This window comes from Dryobates pubescens, chromosome 8, assembly GCF_014839835.1.
Source record: "Dryobates pubescens isolate bDryPub1 chromosome 8, bDryPub1.pri, whole genome shotgun sequence".
NCBI lineage: Eukaryota > Metazoa > Chordata > Aves > Piciformes > Picidae > Dryobates > Dryobates pubescens.
Genome location: NC_071619.1, coordinates 40,824,516 through 40,844,344, shown reverse-complemented (window position 1 = coordinate 40,844,344; position 19,829 = coordinate 40,824,516). Strand labels below are relative to the sequence as shown.

Genomic DNA, 19,829 nt, shown 5'->3' with positions numbered 1-19,829 from the left:
TTCCCCTGTCTGTGTCAGTGTTCTGTGTTAGGGGTTCATAGGACCAGCCCTTATGATTTTGTAAAGCCTGATCTGGCAAAAGATACAGATAAACCTGGTGTCACCCAGGGTCCTTGTGGGAGCCTCTTTGGCCTGAAAGTAGAAGGCAAAGGGCAGTAGGAGAGGGGAGCTACTGCTGAATGTGCTAGTTCTGATGAACCCCCTGTACCCACTGCTTCCCACTACCTGCCTTCTCTTTGCCACAAGATGTCACTCTCTGTCACCACTCTCTGTAGTGGAGTCACTTCTGAGGCTCTGAGCAGAGAGCACAACTCTTACATTGATTTATCTGTTTAGAAAGATGGATGCTGAAGGTGGGGATTCCTCTCTTTTTTTTTTTTAGCCTTTTTTTCACCCCCCATTATTCCTAATCCACCTGGCCACTTCCTTTAGCAGCCATTTCTATGCTGGAGTCCTCTGGAGGCCAAGCATCATGCTGTTAGATGAGGCACTAAGCTGCTCACCCACTCAGAGAGAGGGGGGAAAAAATGCCTAAGGTTTTTTTTTTTCCTGTGTTGTAAAGACTAAACATGGAGGTATTTAACTTCTGGGAGCTGAAAAAGCTGAGATCTTTTCAGCCCAAATGCAGTGCCCCTAGAGTTACTGCTTGGTGCATATTCATCATCCCAGTGGAAATCATTAATCATATAACTAACCAGAAGATTAAATCAAAAGGCTAAGGCACAACTACTTTTCTTTCTGTTTTTTATCCCTGCCCAACATCTAACAGCTTGACAGTTGCTGCACAGATCAGAAAACTACAGCTTTAGAGAGAGGATTCAGTTAGAGCTTGTTTTGTCCTTCCCATCCCATATCCTTTTTCAGGCTTCTGATGCTATTCCCAAGGGGATGAGATCTGACCAGATGGTTTCTCGTTTGCTTCTCACTTTCCAGTTACAATCGCTGGCTGTGTCAGGCAAGAGCTGAAGACCTCTCTGACATTGCTTCTCTCAAAGCCTTGTACCAGACAGGTAAGTTCAGGGTAACCATGGCTTACGTGTGTTGTCTTCAAGTTAAAAGCACAAAATGAAAATGCAGTTGTTTCTTTGGTTATGTGCAGCCCATAAGGCATGTTACTGCATGATTGTGTTTTGTTAGTGCATAGAATGGAATTAACCAGCTTGGAAAAGACCTTTGAGATCACTGAGTCCAACCTATAACCCAGCACCATCTAATCAACTGAACCATGGCACCAAGTGCCCCATGCAAACTCTTTTTAAACACTCCCAGTGATGGTGACTCCACCACCTCCCTGGGCAGCACATTCCAATGGCCAATCTCTCTTTCTGGAAAGAATTTCTTCCTAACATCCAGCCTAAACCTCCCCTGGTGCAGTTTGAGACTGTGTCCTCTTGTTCTGGTGCTGGTTGCCTGGGAGAAGAGACCAACCCCCACCTGGCTACAACCTCCCTTCAGGGAGTTGTAGACAGCAAGAAGGTCTCCCCTGAGCCTCCTCTTCTCCAGGCTAAGCAACCCCAGCTCCCTCAGCCTCCCCTCACAGGGCTGTGCTCCAGACTTCTCCCCAGCTTTGTTGCCCTTCTCTGGACACATTCAGGAGTCTCAATGTCCTTCTTCAGTTGAGGGGCCCAGAACTGGACACAGGACTCAAGGTGTGGCCTAACCAGTGCTGAGTCCAGGGGCACAATGACTTCCCTGCTCCTGCTGGCCACACTGTTCCTGATGCAGGCCAGGATGCCATTGGCCTTCTTGGCCACCTGGGCACACTGCTGGCTCATGTGCAGCCTACTGTCACCCACTACCCCCAGGTGTCTTTCTGCCTGGCCACTCATGTTATTACATGTGATTTAGGTAAACATGGAGTACACAGGCAGCATACACTTGCAGTCCTTTAGGCTTAAATTTCTCAGCTGTGATGTATGCATTGGATCAGAATAGCTCCTGCATTAATGAAAATGAAATACAGTAGTAGAACTGTGTAATCATAGAATGCTCTGGCTTGGAAGGGACCTCTGAAGGTCATCTGGTCCAACCCTCCCTGCACTCAGCAGGGACATCCTCCACTAGATCAGGTTGCCCAGAGCCCTGTTGAACCTCACCTTGAATATCTCCAAGGATGAGGCCCCAACCACCTCCCTGGGCAACCCATTCCAGTGTTCCACCACCCTCATAATAAAGAGCCTGTTCCTAACATCTGATCTAAATCTGCTCTTCTCTAGTTTGAAGCCATTGCCCCTTGTCCTGTCACCACAGGCCTTTGTAAACAGCCCTTCTCCATCCTTCTTGTAGGCCCCCTTCAGGTACTGGAAGGCTGCTATTAGGTCTCCCTGGAGCCTTCTCTTCTCCAGACTGAACAACCCCAGCTCCCTCAGCCCATCCTCACAGCAGAGGTGTTCCAACCCCCTGATCATTTTTGTGGCCCTCCTCTGGCCCTGCTCTGTTGTCACAATGAAAGCAAATGTGTTGCAAAAATTCTGAGCTGTGGCTGACTCTCCCTGGTTTGAAAGGGACCATCTCCAAAACCTGGCATGACTCAGAAGTTTAGAGCTGCATTTTGTGTTTCTTTTGTAGGTGTAGATAACTGTGGCCGCACAGTGATGGTGGTGGTTGGAAGAAACATCCCTGTAACCCTGATAGACATGGAAAAGGTAAGGCTTTGTAAGACTGGAGCTGAGTAGCTGAATATGAATGTTCAGGGTAGGATAGAATAGAACAGAATTAAACAGGTTGGAAAAGACCTTGGAGATCGAGTCCAACCTCTCACCCAACACCATCTAATCAACTAAGCCATGGTACCAAGTGCCTCATCCAGGCTCTTCTTAAGCACCTCCAGGGATGGTGACTCCACCACCTCCCTGGGCAGCACATTCCAATGGCCAATCTCTCTTTCTGGGAAGAATTTCTTCCTAACATCTAGCCTAAACTTCCCCTGGTGCAGCTTGAGACTGTGTCCTCTTGTTCTGGTGCTGGGTGCCTGGGAGAAGAGACCAACCCCCACCTGGCTACAACCTCCCTTCAGGTAGTTGTAGACAGCAATAAGGTCTCCCCTGAGCCTTCTCCTCTCCAAGCTAAGCAACCCCAGCTCCCTCAGCCTCTCCTCACAGGGCTGTGCTCCAAACCCCTCCCCAGCTTCGTTGCCCTTTGTTGCTGCAGTCTAAGGGTAATTCAGTGTTAATAGTAGCAAGGCTTAAAAGATTCAGCAGAAACTATTTTCATAGGTAGATGAAAATGTATTCCCTTACGAAGCTTTGTGTGTCTTGGGGTGCTTGGGGTGGGGTTTTTCAAGGAGCAGCTGGATGTTCTTTAGAGAAACAATCCTAAACCTGAGCTGCTTTGTTTTGCCAAGAAGGAGACTGCCAGGGCATGGAGAATCGAAAGTGATGAGTCAATTTATTTTGTCATTGCTGTGGTGGGTGCAGTTTCCCCCCCAGCATTACCTTTGCCAGACCAACTCAGTTAGAAGCAAATGAAGCTGTATTTACAAGCAAGATCTACAGTCTGCAATGGATGTGCACAAAACACACAGGAGTTACAATATTATACAGGTATTTACAATTAGCAAACAGCTCAAGGACCTCCCCTGGCCAAGGACAATGGGAAGCTGCTAGCTTCTCCCTCCCTGACTTCCTATACCCCCCCTATACAAAAGGGACAAGAGAAAGGAACAGAGAAGTTAGACTTGGCCAAGGCCAGCCAAAAGCACACAGATTATCTCTCCTGAGTGAAGCAAAACAGCCAGAGATTAGAAGAGAAAAGGGAAGAATTGTTATGGTACAGCTCCTCTTATTCCAGACATTTACCCAATGAATTTGTTTAGGGTAATCTTTTGTGTTCCTTTTCACACCCAATAGTGATCAATTTATATTTTCCTACTTTTCTGCTCAAAAGCTGTAACTAAGCTTAAAAAGCATTGCCTAAACCCACCACAATTGCAATGGCAATCTGTGAGGTCAGCTAGACTGAAATAAAGACATCTAAGTTATTACAGCTGCGTTGACCACTTGCAATGTTCACTGTGCTTTTGTAGGTGAAACCTAATGCCACCCAGCCTCAGGCTTCCTGATCTGTGAATAAATTCAAGCATGCTAAGCTGGGTCGAGGCAATGCCAGGCACAAATCCAGGCTGGGCAGGGACTGGCTGGAAAGAGCCCTGAGGAGAGAGACTTGGGGGTGCTGGGGGAGGAGAAGCTCAACAGGAGCTCTCAGTGTGCACTTGTAGCCCAGAAAGCCAATCAGATCCTGGGCTGCAGCAAGAGAAGTGTGGCCAGCAGGGCAAGGGAGGTGATTCTCCCCCTCTGCTCAGCTCTGCTGAGACCCCACCTGCAGTACTGCCTCCAGTTCTGGAGCCCCTATGACAAGAGGGATCTGGAGGTGCTGGAAGGTGTCCAGAGAAGGGCCACGAGGATGAGCAGAGAGCTGGAGCTGCTCTGCTATGAGGACAGACTGAGAGAGTTGGGGCTGTGCAGTCTGGAGAAGAGAAGGCTCCCAGGTGACCTCATTGTGGCTTTCCAGTATCTGAAGGGGGCTACAAGAAGGCTGGGGAGGGACTGCTCAGGATCTCAGGTAGTGCTAGGACTAGGGGGAATGGAATGAAGCTGGAGGTGGGGAGATTGAGGCTGGAGGTGAGGAGGAAGTTCTTCCCCATGAGAGTGGTGAAGCCCTGGAATGGGTTGTCCAGGGAGGTGCTTGAGGCCCTGTCCCTGGAGGTGTTTAAGGCCAGGCTGGATGAGGCTGTGGCCAGCCTGATCTAGTGTGGGGTGTCCCTGCTCATGGCAGGGGGGTTGGAACTAGATGCTCCTTGTGGTCCCTTCCAACCCTGACTGGCACTATGATACTCTGAATACAAGTGTAAGTGTTCTCTGCCAATACAAATAACATTTCTTCCTGTCTCAGGCTCTTCTGTATTTCATCCACGTCATGGATCACATTGCAGTGAAGGAGTATGTCCTGGTGTACTTCCATACACTCACAAATGACTACAATCAACTGGACTCTAATTTCCTGAAGAAGCTGTATGATGTTGTCGATGCCAAGTGAGTGTCAATAGGAGAAGAACCTTTTCTGCTCTTCCTTTGTGCTAGGCAAATGTTTGCCCTTCCCTGTGTCTGGCTTCCTGCTTACATGAGAGTTCTGCTGGGGCAAAGCTCTAAATAAACACAAAAGAGAAGGAGAGGCAAGGTATATTTTCTTTTCTTCTTAAAACAATTAAATCAGGAAGCCCTGTCCTCTGCAGTTTCCCTCCTAGAGCTGTTGGAGAGGTGTCCTGGGTGTATTGTCTGTCTCTTTCCAGAGGTGGAGTTTCTGTAGCCTGGCTCTGTTAAAAGGTGTGAGGGGAGAGGCTTGGGTAACAGTGGCAGTCATAATTTGTCCTTTAACTGTCACTGTCCATATAAGCCTGCAGGCAATGATGTCTTTACCTGAAAAACAGTCATTCTGCTTCTTTTCCCCTTTGCTTTCCTGGTGTCTGCCCTTATGTTGCATCTAACTTGGCAACATTACATACAGGCACTTCAGCAAAATGACAGTTGGGCTGCATAGAAGGTTGGAAAAGACCTCAGAGATCATCAAGTCAAACCTATCACCCAACACCTCAGAACTAACTAAACCATGGCTTCAAGTGCCACATCCAATCCCCTCTTGAACACCTCCAGGGATGGTGACTCCACCACCTCCCTGGGCAGCACATTCCAATGGCCAATTATGCTTTCTGGGAAGAACTTTCTCCTCCCCTCCAGCCTAAACTTCCCCTGGCACAGCTTGAGACTGTGTCCTCTTGTTCTGGTGCTGCTTGCATGGGAGAAAAGACCAACCCCCACCTGGCTACAACCTCCCTTCAGGGAGGTGTAGAGAGCAATTACCCTGAGCCTCCTCTTCTCCAGGCTAAACAACCCCAGCTCCCTCAGCCTCTCCTCACAGGGCTGTGCTCAAGGCCTCTCCCCAGCCTCGTTGCCCTTCTCTGGACACCTTCAAGTGTCTCAATGTCCTTCTTAAATTGAGGGGCCATAATTCTTTGCTAAATACTTTTTGCCTTTCTCCACACCAGGTACAAGAGGAACTTGAAGGCACTGTATTTTGTCCACCCAACATTTCGTTCAAAGGTGAGGTAACTAATAGCAGAGAGAGGTGTGTTTTGTGTGTTGGTGGGGTAGCATGTGAGACTGCAGTGTGAGGGACATGGAGGTATATAAAATCAAGCAGTATCTTCTGGATCCACAATCAGAACTTGAAATTCATCCTTATCTTACATCTAGATTTGGTCTTCCCACCTTAGTGCCAAGCTGTCAGCCCATGGCTTGGATGGGAGCACACTGCATTGGGTTAGGAACTGGCTGGAGGCTGAGCCCAGAGAGTGGTGGTGAATGGTGCCACATCCAGCTGGCAGCCAGGCACTAGTGGTGTGCCCCAGGGATCAGTGCTGGGCCCCATGCTCTTTAACATCTTTATTGATGATCTGGATGAGGGCATTGAGTCCATCATCAGTACATTTGCTGACAACACCAAGCTGGGGGCAGGAGTTGATCTGCTGGAGGGTAGAGAGGCTCTGCAGAGGGACCTCAACAGGCTGGGCAGATGGGCAGAGTCCAAGGGCATGAGATTGAACACATCCAAGTGCCAGGTTCTGCACATTGGCCACAGCAACCCCATGCAGAGCTACAGGCTGGGGTCAGAGTGGCTGGAGAGCAGCCAAGCAGAGAGGGACCTGGGGGTACTGGTTGACAGCTGGCTGAACATGAGCCTGCAGTGTGCCCAGGCAGCCAGGAGGGCCAATGGCATCCTGGCCTGCATTAGGAACAGTGTGGCCAGCAGGAGCAGGGAGGTCATTGTGCCCTGTACTCAGCACTGGTTAGGCCACACCTTGAGTCCTGTGTCCAGTTCTGGGCCCCTCAGTTTAGGAAAGATGTTGACTTGCTGGAAGGTGTCCAGAGAAGGGCAACAAAGCTGGGGAGGGGTCTGGAGCACAGCCCTGTGAGGAGAGGCTGAGGGAGCTGGGGTTGCTTAGCCTGGAGAAGAGGAGGCTCAGGGGAGACGATCTTGCTGCCTACAACTACCTTAAGGGAGGTTGTAGCCAGGTGGGGGTTGGTCTCTTCTCCCAGGCAAGCAGCACCAGAACAAGAGGACACAGTCTCAAGCTGTGCCAGGGGAGGTTTAGGCTGGATGTTAGGAGAAAGTTCTTCCCAGACAGAGTGATTGCCCGTTGGAATGGGCTGCCTGAGGAGCTGGTGGAGTCACCATCACTGGAGGTGTTCAGGAGGAGACTTGCTAGGGTGCTTGGTTGCATGGTGTTGTTGATTAGATGGTATTGGATGATAGGTTGGACACGATGATCTTGAAGGTCTCTTCCAGCCTGGTCTGGTCTATTCTAGTCTATTCTGAACCTCAATGCAGTGATGCTCTCTGTGCCCTGGTTTTTGCACATGCTCTTTACATGGAGAGGTGGAAGCTTTGGATCTTGTTTCTTTCAAAGGAAAACCTTTCTGCCCATTTTTCTGCTGTCTACTTGGCAGTGTGGAGAACCATGACCAATACCTCTGGGAGCTCCTACTGTAGTTAATTTGCTGGATGTTTCACCTTTTCTTGCCCTACAAGAGATATTGCATCTGTGCTGTATATCATTTAAGAGCCGCCCTAGTAAGGAGGGAGGGCAGCAATGAGATTAGATAGGATTAGAGAGTGCAGAATAGCAAAGAAAGACAGAATAGAATTAACCAGGTTGGAAAAGACCTTGGAGATCATCCAGTCCAACCTATCACCCAACACCATCTGATCAACTAAACCATAGCACCAAATGCCTCATCCAGGCTCTTCCTAAACACCTCCAGGGATGGTGACTCCACCACCTCCCTGGGCAGCATATTCCAATGGCCAGTCTCTCTTTCTGGGAAGAACTTCTTCCTAACATCCAGCCTAAACCTCCCCTGGTGCAGCTTGAGACTGTGTCCTCTTGTTCTGGTGCTGGTTGCCTTGGAGAAGAGACCAACCCCCACCTGGCTACAACCTCCCTTCAGGGAGTTGTAGACAGCAAGAAGGTCTCCCCTGAGCCTCCTCTTCTCCAGGCTAAGCCACCCTAGCTCTCCCAGCCTCTCCTCATAGGGCTTCCATAGATGGAAGAATGCTTTTGTGATGGAGTGCAGAACAATCCTGTTCTGCCTTGAGGAGATGCAAAACTGAACTCCCCCAGCAGTGACATACTGTCTGTGGGCCAACAGAAGATGGTGCTCACTCCCTGCAGGTGCCTCATGCTGCAGCAGTGTACACACAGATGAATTATGTGTCAGCAGCAGCCCTTCCTAAAACCTCTGTCTGCCTTGTTAGAACAGTTAGAAATGTGATCCTCCCTGCTCACATCAGATTAACCTCTGTGTTTATTCTGCTTTTTGCTGACATTGATCAAACTTCAGAATATTTATGTCTGGGGAAAGGAAAAAAACCCACATCTGTTTGCACATGTTCAGCAAGAATGTCTTTAACTGCTGACTTTCCAGAGTCTGCCCTTTGCCTGTTCACAGATGGCACACCATGAGACACTGAGCTTCACAGAATGTCAGGGCTTGGAGGGACCTCAAAACATCATTTAGCCCAATAGAATAGGACAGAATAAACCAGGTTGGAAGAGACCTTCAAGATCATTGTGTCCAACCTATCATCCAACACCACCCAACCAACTAAACCATGGCAGCAAGTACCCTAGCAAGTCTCCTCCTGAACACCTCCAGTGATGGTGACTCCACCACCTCCCTAGGCAGCACATTCCAATGGGCAATCACTCTCTCTGTGTAGAACTTCCTCCTCACCTCCAGCCTAAACCTCCCCTGGTGCAGCTTGAGACTATTTCCTCTTGTTCTGGTGCTGGTTGCCTGGGAGAAGAGACCTGGTACCCCCAGGTCCCTTTCCACCTGGCTGCTCTCCAGCCACTCTGACCCCAGCCTGTGGCTACAGGATCTTACTTAGTTCAGGGCTCCTTGATGTATTTGAGATGAGTATGGTTTGGAGTCCAGGAGATTTTGTGGTGATGAATTGAGGACACAGCTTGAGACTGTGCCCTCTTGTTCTGGTGCTGGGTGCCTGGGAGAAGAGACCAACCCCCACCTGGCTACAGCCTCCCTTCAGGGAGTTGGAGAGAGTAAGAAGGTCTCCCCTGAGCCTCCTCTTCTCCAGGCTAAGCAACCCCAGCTCCCTCAGCCTCTCCTCATAGGGCTGTGTAGGTGAGACAGAGGCTTCCCAACAGCAGAGCCTCCAGTTTGTGTCAGGATATTGACTAATTATTCCCATATGGTACAGGTCTGGAGTCTGCAGTTGGAGCTTCCAGCTCTTATTCCTGAAAATGTAGCAGCCAGCACAGAACATCACTAAGGTCTCAAAGCTGAGTGGGCAAATCAAAAATCTGAAGTACTAGCTCAGATTTAGTTTAGGTTCAGGTTCTCAGCAGCACTTATCCCCTCCTCTCTTCCACTACATTTCCCTGTGGTTGAGGAAAGTGGCTGGGTTGGGTTTTTTTCATTGTTGTAGGATAAGAACTTGCCTTTGCCCAGTCCATTACCATGGTCCCTGTCCCTTGGGGAACTGCAGTGAGACTCAGCAGATGGTGGGAAGCAGGGGGGGTGAGAGACCTGGAGTTCTTGAACTTCTGGAAATGGAATTGGGTTGTATCCCATTCTAGCAGCACAGCTGGAGGGGAAAGAGGAGGCTCTGTGTGCTCATGTCTTGCTGCCAAGTGTTTTCCCTGACTGAAAGGCAAGTGGGATTGGTGCTGGCTGTTGTAGGGACTATCAGCTTGTGAGAAGTACTGGGGAGTAGGCAGCAGACAGAGCAGGTGGCTGCTGAGAGGGAATCATTTTTCTCTCCTCCTCCTCTTTTGGTTATTGCAGGGCTGTTGTCCCCGTGGATGATTGCTAGCTCAGGAGCCACAAACCTCTTCAGAAGGGTTTGGCACATTGATCTTCCTATCTGGGGCACTGACCTCCTTCCCTAGAAGTAGGGAAAAATACCCCTTGTCTCAAAAGCAGGAGGAGGGCTTGCTGCATGACCATGCAGCTTCCCAAACACATCATCCCTGCACGTAAATCTCATTCTTCACTCCCTGATACAAACTGGTTCACAGCTGTGGTGAAGCCTGGCACAAGGGATGGCTGCCAGCCCTTAGAGTTGCTTTGCTTATTTCTGGGCTAAAAGGGTGTGGTGGGTTAACACCCATTCTGAAAACAGGGGGGAGGGCTTGTGAGTGCTTTGCCCTCCCTGCAGGGCATTTTCCCCCTGGGAAACTGAGTCTGCTCCACTCCCCCCTCCCTGCCCAGATAGGGTATGAAAGGGAAGGCATTGGAGTCATTAGCTCCCCTTTTGGCTCCTGCCTCTTCTGCATGAGAGCTGCTGCAGCTGCCTTCCTGCTCCTCTGCCACGTGATCAGGCCTGATCCTTCTCCCTGCTGCCTCTGTGCCTCTTCAGAGAGAGACTGGTTTTGTATTCTTCTTCTTTGTGCCCCTCCCATCCATCCTTGTTCCTTGCCCTTGTGAACCTTACCTGTTATTGTTATACACATGTATATAATGTTTAAAGACAACTCTTTACCTCTCTACTTCCAGGCCAACTCCAAATTATTGCTTGGTGGATTTGCTCCTTCCCTTTCTTTTTTTCCCCTCTCTGTTGGGAGGGAGGAGGGGGGAGCAGGGGGAGAGATTCTCAGCCTTGCCCCCCCATCTGATCTCTTAACTCCCAGTTAAGGCTTAAACCACCACAAAGGGATCAAGAGGCATTTCATCATCTCTCTTGGAAACTCATGTGCCCCTAGAAAACCAGCATGGTTTCAATGTACTTCCTGGTGCCAACCATCATTATTTGTTTTCTCCATATGAAATTGGTATAAATTATGTGCATGAGCCAGCAGTGTGCTCAAGAAGGCAAACAGCATCCTGGCTTGTATCAGGAACAGTGTGACCAGCTGGACCAGGGAAGCGATTGTGCCCCTGGACTCAGCACTGGTGAGGCCACACCTTGAGCATTGGGTTCAGTTTTGGAGCCCTCCCTACAAAAAGTGCTGGATCAGGTCCAGAGGCAGACAGTAAAGCTGGTGGAGGGTCTGGAGAACAGGTCCTGTGAGGAGCAGCCAAGGGAACTGGGGTTGTTTAGTCTGGACAAAAGGAGGCTGAGGGGAGACCTCACTGCAGCTTCCTGAAAAGAGGTTGGAGACAGATGGGTGTTGATCCCCCCTTAGCCATAGGATGAGAGGAAACGGCCTCAAGTTGCACCAGGGAGGTCTACATTGGACATTAGGAGAGAGACTGATTGTTTAGCCTGGAGAAGAGGAGGCTCAGGGGTGACCTCATTGCTCTCTACAACTACCTGAAGGGAGGTTGTAGCCAGGTGGGGGTTGGTCTCTTCTCCCAGGCAACCAGCACCAGAACAAGAGGACACAGTCTCAAGCTGTGCCAGGGGAAGTTTAGGCTGGAGGTGAGGAGAAAGTTCTTCACTGAGAGAGTTGTTGGCCACTGGAATGTGCTGCCCAGGGAGGTGGTGGAGTCACCATCCCTGGAGGTGTTCAAGAGGGGATTGGATGTGGCACTTGGTGCCATGGTTTAGTCATGAGGTCTGTGGTGACAGGTTGGACTTGATGATTTTTGAAGGCTCTTCCAACCTTGGTGATTCTGTGAAGATCTTTACTGAAAGCATTCTCAAGCACTGGAAGAGGCTCCCCTGGGAAGTGGTTCAATCCCCATCCCTGGGGGCATTTCAGAGACACAGAGATGTGGTGCTCAGGGATGTGGTTTAGTGCAGAGTTGTGGTAGTTAGATAATGGCTGGCTCAGTGATCATGGGGATCTTTTCCAACTGAAATGATTCCCTGATTCTGAGGCTAGCTGCCTGTCTAGAATACATGAGTTTGGGTGTGCAGGGAGGAGGGTTCATCTGTTACTCTGAAACATGGAGTAACCCAGGCAGGATGTGTCACTGCACAGTCTGGTTTTGTAGGCTGACCCTGCCTTCATTCATGCATTGGTGTTAACATTCTTGTGACCTGTAAAGAATCTGATTCTCTTGTGCTGCTGAATTGAAACCACTGTGATGGCAGTTCTTTAACTGACAACAACTTGTGTTGTATTACTGGGGGGGGGAAGGTAATTACAGACTGAGAACAGAATCAGTGAGTCTTAGGGGTTGGAAGGGACCTTTTGAGACCTAGTCCAAGCCCCCTGCTAGAGTAGATTTACCTAGAGCAGGCTGCACATGAACACTTCAAGGCAGGCTTTGAAAGCCCCTGGAGGAGACTGCACAACCTTTCTGGGCAGCCTGTAAGCAATGAAGTTTCTCCTTAAGTTCAAGTGAAACTTTCTGTCTTCTAGTCTGCACCCACTGCCCTATCAGTCACTGGGCACCACTGAAAAGAGCCCAGCCCCATCCTCTTGATCTCCACCCTTTAGATACTGATAAGATCCCCTCTCAGGCTCTTCTTCTCCTGGCTAAAGGTCCTCAGGTCTTTCCCTTTAAAATGTTGTTTTCAGGCAGATGATTTTTATTGCTCATTTCAAACTCCCACTCCCTTCAAGGGTTTTCCTGTGGTGTTCCTTCTTTTCTATGAACTTTGTGCTGTCAAAGCTCTCAAAACAGAATCACAGGATGGTCAGGGTTGAAGGATGAGACATCTAGTCCAGGCCACCCATGCTTAAGCGGGGTCAGCAGCACCTGTTTGCCCAGGGCTATGTGAATGGTCCCTAATAGGAGGATTTGTGGCCTGTAGAACATTGTTTTTCTTTCCCTTCAGTCTGACAGGAAAAGACCAGCTAGGAAAGGTTAAAAAGCAATAAAAAATAATCATAGCATTTCACTGGGGAGAAGGCAAGTTGGAAAATACAAGCAGTGAATCCCAGCAGGAGGATTTATTAGCTTACAGAAGTATCAGTGATGGCCTGTGTGAAACAAAAGTTCCTTACCCTGTTTACATCCAAAAGAGAGAGAGGTGGGTATGCTTAACATCTTGTCACAGAAGTTGGTAAGGCTTTGATGAGAAATGTGGTAAAACAGGGCACACTCAGCCAGCCCAGAGCAGAGAGCAGATTTCAATAGGACCCCTGAACAGCTGAAAGTCTCTGTCCAATAAATACAATAGAATAGAATTAACCAGGTTGGAAAAGACCTTGGAGATCACAGAGTCCAACCTATCACCCAACACCATCTGATCAACTAAACCATGGCACCAAGTGCCTCATCCAGGCTCTTCCTAAACACCTCCAGGGATGGTGACTCCACCACCTCCCTGGGCAGCACATTCCAATGGCCAGTCTCTGTGAAGAATTTCTTCCTCACCTCCAGCCTAAACCTCCCCTGGTGCAGCTTGAGACTGTGTCCTCTTGTTATGGTGCTGGTTGCCTGGGAGAAGAGACCAACCCCCACCTGGCTACAACCTCCCTCTCTCCTGAGCCTCCTCTTCTCTGAGCTAAACAACCCCAGCTCCTTCAGCCTCTCTTCATGAAGTGCTGGCTGGAGCAAAGTATTATGGGGCTTGAAGCTCAGGTTGTAACATGAGGCTTCCTGTTCTGGTTACTGCTTTTGGATTCTTGGGTTTGGGGTGTTGGTGCTCTTGTGCTGAGATGGCAGTGGGACAGGGAGGGGTGGGGGAGTAGCTCCCTGCCTTGGCTTTGCAGCTTGCTTGCTGCCTCTTCCTGCTGTGCTTTTTCTGCTGATAGGCTGAGGCAGTTGTGCATTGTATTATCCCATTTATTCAGTGACCTCTCAGCTGAACTCAGAGGGGCTTTTTGTGTGTTACTTTTCCCCTCACTCCTGTGTGGTAGGGAAAAGGCTGTGTTAAACTAGCACACCTTGTTGTGTTGCTGCTATGGTTATTAGTGTTTCAACTGTGGCTCCAGCCTGCTGAACTGCAGAGCGTCGTGCTGAGCGTGAAGGGTTTGAAACAGCACCACCTTTACTTGGCTTTGTTGGCATTTATTTGCAGGTCTCAGCATGGTTTTTCACAACCTTTACAGTCTCAGGGCTAAAGGACAAAATTCACTATGTTGAAAGCCTTCAGCAGTTATTCACAGCCATACCCCCAGAACAGATTGATCTCCCTCCTTTCGTCCTCGAGTATGACGCCAGGGTAAGTGATTGCATGCAGCCAGCCAGGAGTGTTTGCTCCTAACTGTGGTTCTTGTGCTTCTCTCATTCTGCTCTGAAAGAGCTTTAAAGGGACTGATTTCCACATCTTAACAACAAGAAGAAAGGGAAGGTTCCTGGAGGGTCTAGGTGTTCTTCTCTAATTCTTTCTACATCAGTCCAAGTAGAGGGCTCAGCTGGGGGGCAGGCTCCTATGTACATACAAGGCAGACTTCCTTTCCTCTGTGAAGAGCTGTAACATAAAACACTGAAAACCAGTGGGCAAGGTGAAATGTCTGTCACACACCTGCTGCATGCCTTGCACTGTCTGCAAAATATCCTGTGTTTCATGATCCCTGTCCCCTGTGTCCACAAGCACACAAGAAGAGGGGAGGAAAAAGTGGGGGCGAGGGGGAAGTGGAACTGTGAAAGGGAGCCTTGCCTTTGTGTTCCTCCTTCCTGCTCCTCTTCCCTTTTCCATCCCACACCTCTAGCCAAATGATGGAATTAATGTGGCTTGCATTGGTCAAATCATTCTAAAGGGGAGGATGTGCTGGAACTCTGAAGTAACAGCCAGAGCTGTGTGTCTGTGTAAGCAACTTTTTGCTTAGAATAGAATAGAAGAAACCAGGTTGGAAGAGACCTTCAAGATTCTCGAGTCCAACCTATCATCCAACACCACCTAATCAACTACACCATGCAGCCAAGCACGCCATCAAGTCTCCTCCTGAACACCTCCAGGGATGGTGACTCCATCACCTCCCCAGGCAGCCCATTCCACTGGGCAATCACTCTCTCTCTGTAGAACTTCTTCCTATCCTCCAGCCTAAACCTCCCCTGGTGCAACCTGAGACTGTGTCCTCTTGTTCTGGTGCTGGTTGCCTGGGAGAAGAGACCAACCCCCACCTGGCTACAACCTCCCTTCAGGTAGTTGGAGACAGCAAGGTGGTCTCCCCTGAGCCTCCTCTTCTCCAGGCTAAGCAACCCCAGCTCCCTCAGCCTCTCCTCACAGGGCTTAAAACCAAGGCAAAGCCCAGTTCTAATTTTGCCTAGTACCAGCACAGTCCTCTCCTGGGTGAATTGTGGCAGTCACTACACCCTTGGGGAAGATGAAGCCAGAAGTACCTGTTTGGTGTCTGGGTTTATGTTTGTTTTTTCCTTGCCTGTGTCATCATCCATTTCACCAAGGTGTGTTGGAGAAGACCTTTATCTCCCTGCTCTTTCTGCTCTCCTTGCAGGAAAACGGGCCTTACTATTCTTCCTACCCTCCATCCCCTGACTTGTGATCTGCAGTCCTGCAATGCTGCTGGCTCCCCGTGGATCCAGTGGACCTGATGCCTGCCAAAAACCTGTGCATTTGCCCATGTACAGAACTCAGAGAGAGGGTTTTCCTCCCCCAGCTCTGGTATTTTTTTACTGATGAGATATTTTCAAGCACTCAAGCAATCAGAGAACTTTATGCCACTGTGAACTGTACAACTCTTTCAACTGTATTTAGCCACTGTAAATGTTGGGTGGGTTTTGTTTGGCTGCTTTTGGTTTGTTGTCAAGGTGGTTTGTTTTGTTTTCCTGTTGTGGTTTGGTTTTCTGTTTTGTTTGGTGTTTTTTAACTGTGGCCATTTCTTTCTGAACAAACTTTCTCTTTCCTTAGAGCTCCCATCCTCTCCTCTTCTTAGCTACAGCCATTTTCCAGTTCCATTTATAAAGCCTGTTCCTTATTGGTCTGCACAACTACTGTGCAGTACCAGCCTGGCACATTGCTCACCATTCAGTCTCTGTTTCACTTCTGGTTATTTTCTCTTTCTGTTAGTGCTGATTACTTTGGTCCTGACCCAGCAAAACTATCTGGAATTGGGAATGCCATGTCTGCAGGCTGAACAAAACACTACAGCCAAGCCAAGATTGCTGCAAGACTTGCTGCCACAAATGCTAGGTGAATGAGGAGCCTTGGGAAAGCCCCTGACAGGATTTATTGGATGATGTGACATGTCAGGATGCCACTACCCTCCCAGTCAGAATAAAATTGAAATGCACTTGTGGTTTCTGTTCTCTCACTGGGGTACTGGTTGATAGTGGGCTGAACATCAGCCAGCAGTGTGCCCAGGTGCCCAAGAAGGCCAATGGCATCCTGGCCTGCATCAAAAATAGTGTGGTCAGCAGGGAAGTCATTCTGCCCTGTACTCAGCACTGGTTAGGCCACACTGAGTCCTGTGTCCAGGTCTGGGCCCCTCAGTTTAGGAAGGATGTTGAGTTGCTGGAATGGATCCAGAGAAGGGCAACAAAGCTGGGGAGGGGTCTGGAGCACAGCCCTGTGAGGAGAGGCTGAGGGAGCTGGGGTTGCTTAGCCTGGAGAAGAGGAGGCTTAGGGGAGACCTCCTTGCTCTCTACAAGTACCTGAAGAGAGGTTGTAGCCAGGTGGGGGTTGGTCTCTTCTCCCAGGCAGCCAGCACCAAAACAAAAGGACACAGTCTCAAGCTGTGCCAGGGGAAGTTTAGGCTGGAGGTGAGGAGAAAGTTCTTCCCAGAAAGAGAGACTGGCCATTGGAATGTGCTGCCCAGGGAGGTGGTGGAGTCACCATCCCTGGAGGTGTTCAAGAGGGAATTGGATGTGGCACTTGGTGCCATGGTTTAGTAGTCATGAGGTGTTGGGTGACAGGTTGGACTTGATAATCTTTGAGGTCTCTTCCAACCTTATTGATTCTATGATTCTATTCTATGGTTGTAAGAGATACCTTAGCAGGTGGTTATTCATACCCACTGTGTTGGTTGGAAAGAGAGCTCTTTCTCCTCTTTAAAGATACTGTGGATTGCTGGGATCAACAGGGGGGAAAAATCCTCTTGAACTTGGTTGCCTAATTGCCTATCACTCTTTGTGTTTGCAGTCATCTTGCAAAAGCCTAGACTCTGGGAGTGCAGTGAGAGATGAGCCATCCTGAGTCTCCTTTCACTAACTACAACACAGCAAAGTTCACTTAAGCATAAGGAGAAACCTCTTGGCTTTCATGGTGCCTGAGCACTGGCCCAGGCTGCTCAGAGAGGTTGTTGAGTCTCCTTCTCTGGAGACCCAAAACCTGCCTGCACACATTCCTGTGCAGCCTGCTGTAGGTGCTCCTGCTTTGGCAGGGGGATGGGACTAGATGATCTCCAGAGGTCCCTTCCCACCCCTGCCACTCTGTGGTTCTTTCCTACTGTGGCCTCCTGGCTTAATGTCATGTTCATACTCCATGTGACCTCAGCATGCTGGTACAACAGTTACAGAAGAAGGTGGTCTCTGGGCTGGGGTTGAGCAGCCAGGCCTATGCAGCTTAGAAAAAGCAAGTGGGTTTGTCTTTAAGTGTCCCACAGCGTCCTTGTGTGATTCCATTATCAGGTCCAAGGTGCTGCTCAAAGCTGGAAACTTTAGCACAGTGGAAAACCACCTTGGAGTTAAGAGCTGGGAGTGCTGCACCTTCTGCTCAGTTCACACAGGATTCTTCTGATCCTTCTCTGCTGGGTGTTGAGAACAGCAGCAGCCTCTCCGGAGCAGCCACCATGTGTCCCTGCCTCCTTTTTTTCACCTAGCTGTTAACAGCTGCCCTTGTCTAGTGACTTTTATGGCCAGCAATGAATTTTCCATGCTCCTCTTAACAATTTGTGTAGCTTTCCACCCACATTAACCATCTGCTGTTTTTCACACCCCCTGGCGTTTGCAGTGAGGCCGCTGCAGAGCCACCCGGTGTCCACTTAACGAGGGGATTAAAGGTGACTCAGAGCAGGCTGTGAAAACCAGAGCTCTCAGCTTCTCGGGCTCGAGATGGTTTCTGGCCTTTTAGCTCACAGATGGCTCAGAGTCTCAAAACTGAAAGAGTTCCTCTCAGGACTCAGTCTGCACGTTTTTCAGACCCTAGTCCAGTCATTTTAAGCAATGACTTGGCTCAGGGAAGTGTGAATGTGCCTCCAGAGCTTTTGCAGAGCAAGAAGGAGATCTTGGCACCGTGCAGCTCATTGTGTATATTTTTCCCTTGAAAGATTTGGCTTGGCTTCTTTTATTTATTGGGTTTTTTTTCCCCCCTCCCCTTACCCAAGTCTCACAAACCTCAGTGGCAAGACAGAACCTGCATTGTGCTGCAGAGCTTTCCTCTAAGTCTGGAGCTGGGGTCATTCACCAGGTTTTTGTTATGCCTTTTTTAATGGAGGTTTCTCCATGTGGCATGCCAGTGGGAAAAAGTAAATCAGTGAGGTGCTCAGGGTATTCATTGCTGTTGCTAATGCTTGACTGTTCAATGCCAGTGTTTTGCATATCAGAATTAAGCTAGCTGAACTGCCTTTGAGTGAGGCTGAGCTAAACAGTGAGGTGCCCTGGTTAAGGGTGGGTGTGATGATTTCCTCTGGGAAGAGGCCAGGGAGGCAGCCTGTGGATGCCATAATTCTGTCTGCGTTTTAACAGCCCTCCCCCCTGCAGTCACTGTAGAATTAAAAGTTCTGATCAAGGTTTTATTGCCTTGCCCAAGGCTATTCCACACATTCTGCAGGGCCATAAAGAGGGGGAGAGGTCTGCCTCAAAAGAGCACTGCATTAGCATAATGATGGCTGACCTTATTACCACTCTAACCCCCTGTGTGATGCTGACAGCAGAGGGACTTTGTTGTCAGTAAAGCTCAGAGGTGGTGCTTAGGCACTCAATATACAGCTAAGAAAGGGTGGGGATTGGAAGGAACCTCCAGAGATCATCTAGTCCAACCCCCTGTGTTAAAGCAGGTTCACCAAGAGGGCCAATGGCATCCTGGCCTGCATCAGGAACAGTGTGGCCAGCAGGAGCAGGGAAGTCATTGTGCCCCTGGACTCAGCAGGGTATCCTGTGAGTCCTGTGTCCAGTTCTGGGCTCCTCAGTTTAAGAAGGACATTGAGACACTTGAACGTGTCCAGAGAAGGGCAACAAGGCTGGGGAGAGGCCTTGAGCACAGCCCTGTGAGGAGAGGCTGAGGGAGCTGGGGTTGCTTAGCCTGGAGAAGAGGAGGCTCAGGGGAGACCTTACTGCTGTCTACAACTACCTGAAAGGTGATTGTGGCCAGGAAGGGGTTGGTCTTTTCATATACATCAAGCAACCAGCACCAGAACAAGAGGACACAGTCTCAAGCTGCACCAGAGGGGGTTTAGGCTGGAGGTGAGGAGAAAGTTCTTCCCAGAGAGAGTTGTTAGCCATTGGAATGTGCTGCCCAGGGAGGTGGTGGAGTCACCATCCCTGGAGGTGTTCAAGAGGGGATTGGATGTGGCACTTGGTGCCATGGTTTAGTCATGAGGTCTGTGGTGACAGGTTGGACTGGATGATCTTTGAGGTCTCTTCCAACCTTGGTGGTTCTGTGATGCTGTGTTGGACAGGAACACATCCAGTCAGGTTTTGAAAGTCTCTGGAGGAGACTCCACAACTTCTCCAGGCAGCCTGGTCCAATGTTCCAGCACCCTCACAGTAAAGAAGCTTTTCCTGATGTTCCAGGCTGAAGAGCCTCAGCTGTCTCAGCCACAGCCCTTCTGGAAGCAGCCTGTATTCCCTTGCTGGAACTGCAATTAGGTGTCGTAAGAGACGGAGTCTGTCAAGCTGCCATCTGACCATGGGCAGGTGGCTCAATGTACCTCAACCTACCTGCTGTCCTTTGGCCAAGCCAGAGTTTGAAGCAACTGCCAGAGCAGTGAAAGGTGAAAGTATCAGGTGGCAGCTTCTCCTGTTGTGTTCTGTGCTGCTTTCTTAACCTGCTGCTCCTGGCAGTAGGAAGTGGCG

At 49.5% G+C, this 19,829-nt stretch overlaps 1 protein-coding gene across 1 annotated transcript in view; it reads left to right on the top strand.

The window, feature by feature from the left end:
* The window catches only part of GDAP2 (ganglioside induced differentiation associated protein 2), a 30,917-nt gene extending 14,814 nt beyond the window's left edge, over positions 1-16,103 (top strand). Inside the window, exons 8-13 of the mRNA XM_009903464.2 lie at positions 934-1,010; positions 2,569-2,645; positions 4,891-5,030; positions 6,041-6,095; positions 13,936-14,079; positions 15,314-16,103. Coding sequence (XP_009901766.2) covers positions 934-1,010; positions 2,569-2,645; positions 4,891-5,030; positions 6,041-6,095; positions 13,936-14,079; positions 15,314-15,361 — 541 coding nt within the window. The 3' untranslated portion in view covers positions 15,362-16,103. The remainder of the gene's footprint in view (positions 1-933; positions 1,011-2,568; positions 2,646-4,890; positions 5,031-6,040; positions 6,096-13,935; positions 14,080-15,313) is intronic.
* Positions 16,104-19,829: the final 3,726 nt, after the last annotated feature.